The sequence below is a fragment of the Myripristis murdjan genome, chromosome 7 (assembly GCF_902150065.1).
Source record: "Myripristis murdjan chromosome 7, fMyrMur1.1, whole genome shotgun sequence".
NCBI classification, from domain to species: Eukaryota; Metazoa; Chordata; class Actinopteri; order Holocentriformes; family Holocentridae; genus Myripristis; species Myripristis murdjan.
In genome coordinates this window covers 1,223,776-1,231,370 of record NC_043986.1, presented here as the reverse complement: position 1 = coordinate 1,231,370, position 7,595 = coordinate 1,223,776, and the positions used below count along the sequence as shown (strand labels likewise).

The 7,595-nt window shown below is 46.5% G+C and overlaps 1 protein-coding gene across 5 annotated transcripts in view; it reads right to left on the bottom strand.

Annotated features, from left to right (window-relative positions):
- Positions 1–1,554: 1,554 nt before the first annotated feature.
- The window catches only part of gripap1 (GRIP1 associated protein 1), a 56,480-nt gene continuing 50,439 nt past the window's right edge, over positions 1,555–7,595 (bottom strand). For all 5 annotated transcript variants that reach the window (XM_030055393.1, XM_030055394.1, XM_030055396.1 and 2 more), the window contains 2 exons: positions 6,787–6,947; positions 1,555–4,306 (listed from right to left, as the gene is read on the bottom strand). In XM_030055393.1, coding sequence (XP_029911253.1) covers positions 4,226–4,306; positions 6,787–6,947 — 242 coding nt within the window. In that variant the 3' untranslated portion in view covers positions 1,555–4,225. The remainder of the gene's footprint in view (positions 4,307–6,786; positions 6,948–7,595) is intronic.

Genomic DNA, 7,595 nt, shown 5'->3' with positions numbered 1-7,595 from the left:
CGCGCGTCTAGCCGCCGCCGGTGTGCGGACACACATAGAAAATAATGGGGGCGGCTGTTTGACGCGCGTCGGACGCCGCCGGTGTGTGTTGGGCTTGAGTCAGACAGTCAGTCAGTCAGTAAGTCAGTCAGTCAATAATTGAGTGAGTCAGTAAGTCAGTCAGTGAGTCAGTCAGTAAATCAGTGAGTGAGTCAGTCAGTAAGTCAGTGAGTAAGTCAGCCAGCCAGTCAGTCAGTGAGTAAGACAGTCAGTCAGTCAGTAAGTCAGTCAGTCAGTCAGACAGACAATCAGTGAGTAAGTCAGTCAGTCAGTGAGTCAGTCAATCAGTGAGTGAGTGAGTCAGTAAGTCAGTCAGTCAGTGAGTAAGACAGTCAGTCAGTCAGTAAGTCAGTCAGTCAGTCAGACAGACAATCAGTCAGTAAGTCAGTCAGTCAGTGAGTCAGTCAATCAGTGAGTAAGTCAGTCAATCAGTGAGTCAGTCAATCAGTGAGTGAGTGAGTCAGTAAGTCAGTCAGTCAATCAGTGAGTAAGTCAGTCAGTCAGTGAGTCAGTCAGTCAGTGAGTCAGTCAGTCAGTCAGTAAGTCAGTGAGTCAGTCAGTAAGTCAGTGAGTCAGTCAGTCAGTACGTCAGTGAATAAGTCAGTCAGTCAGTCAGTGAATAAGTCAGTCAGTCAGTCAGTCAGTGAGTAAGTCAGTCAGTCAGTCAGTAAGTCAGTCAGTCAGTCAATCAGTGAGTGAGTCAGTAAGTCAGTCAGTGAGTCAGTCAGTCAGTCAGTAAGTCAGTCAGTCAGTCAATCAGTGAGTGAGTCAGTAAGTCAGTCAGTGAGTCAGTCAATCAGTGAATGAGTCAGTAAGTCAGTCAGTGAGTCATTCAGTCAGTCAGTGAGTAAGTCAGTCAGTCAGTCAGTGAGTAAGTCAGTCAATCAGTGAGTCAGTCGATCAGTGAATGAGTCAGTAAGTCAGTCAGTGAGTCAGTCAGTAAGTCAGTGAGTAAGTCAGTCAGTCAGTCAGTGAGTAAGTCAGCCAGCCAGTCAGTGAGTAAGTCAGTCAATCAGTGAGTGAGTCAGTAAGTCAGTAATTCAGTCAGTCAGTCAGTCAGTCTGAGCTCAGATTAAAATCTGTTGATAATCTGTGTTGAGGACAGAGACTCGGGAGGCGGTCGGGTCTCCACACGACACTTTACCTCTTCATAGTTACAATAATCAATAATCAATAATCATCGTCTCATAAATACATTGTGTGATTCTTTGTTACAGGTATTAGTCATGTCACAGGTTATGTACAGGATCCAGAGTGTGCAGCCCAGCACGTAGACCGGCCCCGTCCCGCTCGCTCCCACACTGAGACGCCGGCTCCACCGCGGCTCCACCGGCCCCCGTTTGGACCAATCAGCTGTGACCTGGTGCGCCCTGACCGAGGCGCCGCAGGGGGTAAAGGTCAAAGGTCACTACATTTATCTTTATCAAGTTTTCAGGGGAAGCGACAGAAGTGAGGCTCTGTCTGGTGCATGCAGATCGAGCTCCCGCTCTGTTTGGTTGTGACGACGTGTTTTCCGGCTCGGAGGAAAACATCCTGGAACCGGTGGAGCTGCTTTGGAAACACGGATTATTTTTTTTTTCATCGGATTAAACAAACTTCAGATTTAAAGTCCCAGCGTCAGACTCAGTCGCTCTACTAGCGTGAGCGTGTCTGCAGTGTACAAATGAAAATAAAGCAGAGATATACAGGCAGTCACAACGTACAAACACAAAGTCCTGCTACAGGCGGCAGTCCAGGAAGTAGCCATGGCCCGGTCAGTAGATGAGGCCTACAGCAACAAGGCCTGTAATCCAGGACGTAGTCAGCGGCCGTGTAGCAAACAAGACAGGCGGTTGCGGGTGTTGTTTTTGTCTCAGCGCCATTTTCTGTCCCGGGTTTGAGCTGCAGGTTTTCAAACTCCCAGAAACCAAAGCAGACATACAAACACAGACAAGCTCCGCCGCAGCCGCCTGGTCCAGGACGTAGCCAGAGCCCGACAGGTCACACAGAATTATTTTAAAAAAGCAACAAAAAAATGAAGTCAAAGAAAAGCAGAGTTACAGTTTGACTGCCTCCCCACTGCGCCGTTTGGAGTCCCCGTGTCCGTGAGGTGAATTCATGAAAACAGCTCAAGACGTAGATGGTGACAGAACAATCAAAGCAAGATATACAGTTACAAGATAAAGACACACGAGGTCTGCTTCAGTTTCATGTAGTCCAGGACGTAGCCACGGCCCTGCAGGTGTTTCCTTGTGCCGTTTGGCGTCCCGTGTTATTATTAAACTGCATCCCGTGCGCTGCGACGTTACATGATGACTGGAAGCTGCGATCGCAAAACTAATATTTCCAGAGCGACCAAAACTGATTTACAAAAAAAAAAAATAATAATAAAATCAAATCAAATCAAAACAGGAGTCACTTCCAACATGAGGAGGAGGAGTTGGAGCCGCTGAGCCATTTGGTGTCCCGTCTGAATTCAGAGAGGAGAGATCCACTCAGCGGATTCTCCTGGAGCTGCTTTGCATCCCGCTCAGACCAAAGCTACCTGGTTGCTACTGAGCACGTGCAGCTGCCATCAGAGATAGGACGGAAAAGGGATGTCTCACTCGTTAGTTACTTTCATTGTCAACTCTGGAAAAAAAATTATGTGTTTATCTCAGAATGTCTTCCGTTAAATCTTTTTAAAAACATTTTTTTTAAATCTTCTTGGTGCAGTTTGATGAAGCTGGCGTTTAAAAAAAAACAAACAGACTAAAGATACTAATAATTTTGGCATGAAATGGTTTTCTATCTGTGTTTGAAAAGATTGTGAAGTAAAGTTGTGTGTTATTGTCAGTGTTCAAACTGTTTTTAGACGCTCGGGCTTTTAAACTCCACGCTGCAGCAGGCTGACCCAAAAAGATGTTTTCCAGAGTTGATGATGAATGTAGCTAACGAGTAAGACATCTCACATCTGTCCTATCTGTGTTGACAGATGCACATGCTCAGTAGCGGTCGGGTCGGATCAGGCATCAGAGCAACACAGCAGATACACAAGACACATCAGGTTACACTGCAAGAGGTCAAGGGCATGTCGTCCAGGACATAGACAGAGCCCGGCCGAGACAATGGCATTAAAAGAAAAACGTTACAGAGAGAAACCAAAAAAGATATACAGTCAATTGCAATGTACAGGAGTATGTGCGTGGTTCAGGACATAGCCAGGGCCGACAGACACACGCCTCAGTGACAGAAGGGAACCGTTAAGAGTTAAAACGTGGAATCCAGGACATAGACCTGGATTCCACGACCTAGACCATAGATTCTAGACCTAGACCATAGTGCCCTGTCCAAAGACAGGGCACTCTTAACTCACAAAGCAAACAAACCAAAACGCAGTCAGGCGCAAAATGAGGCATAATTTTGACACGGGAGATGCTCCAGGATGTAGCCAGATCCTTACTAATTAAATGGCTTGAAGACTGCACACAGTAAATGTGCAGGTGTGTGATCGTAATGCAAAATACAGTTCTGTTCCAGGCAGGTAGGCCAGCTCATAGCCATGTCCCAATGGAGAGATTAGATTACAATAGAATTACAACGCACATAAACCAGTGAAAGCAGCTAATTCAGTCAGTTACAATAGAAATCATACTTCTATTGCAAGCACTTGTTCCGGGACATAGCCAGGTTCCAGCTGACAGATATACAGTCATAGAAACCAGTAAAGCAGATTTACAGTCAGTTACAATGGAAACCATGAGTCTGTTACAAGCACGCATTTGTGTGTGTGTGTGTGTGTGTGTGTGTGTGTGTGTGTGTGTGTTCCAGGACGTAGCCAGGACCTGACAGACAGAAGAGCTGAGTGGTACAGTCTAATTGCCTTACATTCAATTAGTTCAATCAGTCGTTTTCTCTATCTTTCCATTCCCCCTGTCGTTTATATTCCACCTCCAGATCTTTTCGTTTCTCTTCATCCTGTCATTCAGAGATGGCAGAGGGACAGTTTCCAGCATTTAGTTGGAGCCCAGCTGGTGGACTTGAGTGGTGCAATGACGAAGCCTCCAGAGCATAGTCAGAGACCTCCGCTGGTCTTAGGTCATGAGAGGAAAGCAGGAATGGAAAGAAGAGGATCCGGGTCATAGTCTGAGCCCCCAGCCTCCCCTGTCTGAGGAGAATGGAGGGGGGGGGCGGGGGGGAGGGATGGAGAAATATCCAGGCATTAGTCCTATCCAGACCCAGCCACGCTGCCACCAGGACTGCTCTCTTTACTGAGACGGACTAATTCCTGGGACAAAACCTCCAAGTCCTGCAGAGAGAGAGAGAGAGAGAGAGAGAGAGAGAGAGAGAAAGAGAGAGAGAGAGAGAGAGGGGATTTCTATTATTGATATTGATGATCTGTCAAGTAATCAATCACCTCCATATCATTAAATCAATCAACTTTTGTGAACATGGTTCACTGTGCACATTCCAACACACACACACTCACACACACACACACTCACACACACACACTCACACACACACACACACACACACAAAGGGTTTCTTTGAGGAAGAAAAGAGCAGAAGAAGTTTCTCCGAATCTCTCCTCTGTCAAGGTTACTGTGTGTGTGTGTGTGTGTGTGTGTGTGTGTGTGTGTGTGTGTGTGTGTGTGTGTGTGTGTGTGTGTGTTTCTGTGTGTGTGTGTGTGTCTGTCTGTCTGTGTGTGTGTGTGTGTGTCTGTGTGTGTGTCTGTGTGTGTGTGTGTGTGTGTGTGTGTGTGTGTGTGTGTGTGTGTGTGTCTGTGTGTGTGTGTCTGTGTGTGTGTGTGTCTGTCTGTGTGTGTGTGTGTGTGTGTGTGTGTGTGTGTGTGTGTGTCTGTGTGTGTGTAACCTGGACCTCCCCTAGGGCGTTCTGTCCTCCCACACACTTTTCAAAACACAACTACACCCCCTGCAAGGAATTAACCGCTTTACACACACACACGCACACACACACACACACATCAGGTGAAAGCTGACAGGTGAGTTTGGTGTGTGTGTGTGTGTGTGTGTGTCTTAAACAGTGTACAGTAATCTCATCAACCGCACACCACTGCACACACACACACACACACACACACACACACACATACACACACACACACACACACACGGCTGCAGCGAGCTTAGAGCAGTGTTCTATTCCTGTTCATCGTCATGGGAACAGTTACCACCGCCCACCACTTGGCAACACTTCACACACACACACACACACACACACACACACACACGTAAGAAGCTTGATCTGAAATTGAAATTGTTCCTGTTCGTTTGAAGTTGAACTCGCCGGCGCCCCCCGCTGGCAGCGAGAGGCAACGGCCTTAAACTACATTACCCACAATGCCTGAGCGGTGAGGTCAGTCAATCAGCCTGTGACAGAAACAGCTAGGACATCAGTGTGTCCAGTCACTTCCTGCCTCCGTTCCACAGGAGACACGCCTGTGTTCCAGCGGTCAGTCTGGATCCATCACTTCCTGTTTGGATCAATAACTTAGTGTTTGGATCGATCGCTTCCTCTGTGGATCCATCGGTTTCTGTTTGGATCCATCGGTTTCTGTTTGGATCAATCACTTCTTCTTAGGATCGATTGGTTCCTCATTGGATCGATCAGTTTCTGTTTGGATCCATCGGTTTCTGTTTGGATCGATCGCTTCCTCTTCGGATCGATCGCTTCCTCTTTGGATCGATCGCTTCCTCTTTGGATCCATCGTTTCCTCTTTGGATCGATCGCTTCCTCTGTGGATCGGTCGGTTTCTGTTTGGATCCGTCGGTTTCTGTTTGGATCGATCACTTCTTCTTAGGATCGATTGGTTCCTCATTGGATCGATCGGTTTCTGTTTGGATCCATCGGTTTCTGTTTGGATCGATCGCTTCCTCTTTGGATCGATCAGTTTCTGTTTGGATCCATCGATTTCTGTTTGGATCGATCACTTCCTCTTAGGATCAATCGCTTCCTCTTTGGATCCATCGGTTTCTGTTTGGATCGATCGCTTCCTCTTTGGATCGATCGCTTCCTCTGTGGATCCATCGGTTTCTGTTTGGATCCATCGGTTTCTGTTTGGATCGATCACTTCTTCTTAGGATCGATTGGTTCCTCATTGGATCGATCAGTTTCTGTTTGGATCGATTGCTTCCTCTTTGGATCGATCGGTTTCTGTTTGGATCGATCGGTTTCTGTTTGGATCGATCACTTCCTCTTAGGATCGACCGCTTCCTCTTTGGATCGATTGGTTTCTGTTTGGATCGATCGCTTCCTCTGTGGATCGATCGGTTTCTTTTTGGATCCATCGGTTTCTGTTTGGATCGATCACTTCTTCTTAGGATCGATTGGTTCCTCATTGGATCGATTGGTTCCTCTTTGGATCGATCACTTCCTCTTTGGATCGATCATTTCCTCTTTGGATCGATTGGTTTCTGTTTGGATCGATCACGTCCTCTTTGGATCGATCGCGTCCTCTTTGGATCGATCGCGTCCTCTTTGGATTGATCACTTCCTCTTTGGATCGATCACTTCCTCTTTGGATCGATCGCTTCCTGTTTGTACTGATAATTTCCAGAATGCAGAAAATTTCCACCAAACTGACGGCAGAAATTTATTTGGACAAACGGAGAATCTGTGTCTGCACTTCACTTGTGTGTGTGGCAGTATTTGGGGTGTGTGTGTGTGTATGTGTGTGTGCGTGCACGTGTGTGTGTGGTGTGTGCGTGTGTGTGTGTGTGTGTGGTGTGTGCATATGTGTTTGCGTGCGTGTGTGTGTGCTGTACCTTCTGCAGGTGCATGTTCTTGGTCAGCTGCTCCTCCAACATGTTCTGCAGCTTCTTGTTCATCTCCCGCAGGTTCTCGTCTCCCGGTTTCACCAAATCCCTGAGAACCGAGCCCAGACCTCCTCTGTCGCCCTGAGCGCCCAGGGCCGCGCCCGACACGTCTGGGAGGGGGCAGACAGGAGGAAGGAGGAGAAAAAGAAGGAGAGAAAGGGAGCGAGAGAAGGAGACAGAGGAGAGAACAAGAGGAAAGGAGGGAGGAGACAGGCTGATTAATAACCTGGTTGCCATGGTGACGGATAAACACAAACTTCACCGACCAATAGAAGCTCTCGGCTTGTTTGAAACACGTGATGTCACTTTGTCTTTTATTTGAATGAACATCTGGAGCTCAGCAGGCAGCTGGAGGCCCGAGCCACATACACACCGCACAGCACAACAACGACAACGTATCAATCACCTGATATCACCTGATCTATCACTGATCTATAACTGAACTATAACTGATCTATAACTGAACGATAACTGAACGATAACTGAACTATAACTGATCTATAACTGAACGATAACTGAACGATAACTGATCTATAACTGATATATAACTGAACGATAACTGAACTATAACTGATATATAACTGAACGATAACTGATCTATAACTGAATTATAACTGAACTATAACTGAAGGTTAACTGATCTATAACTGAACTATAACTGATCTATAACTTAATTATAACTGATCTATAACTGATCTATAACTGGTCTACAACTGAAGGTTAACTGATCTATAACTGATCTATAACTGAATTATAAC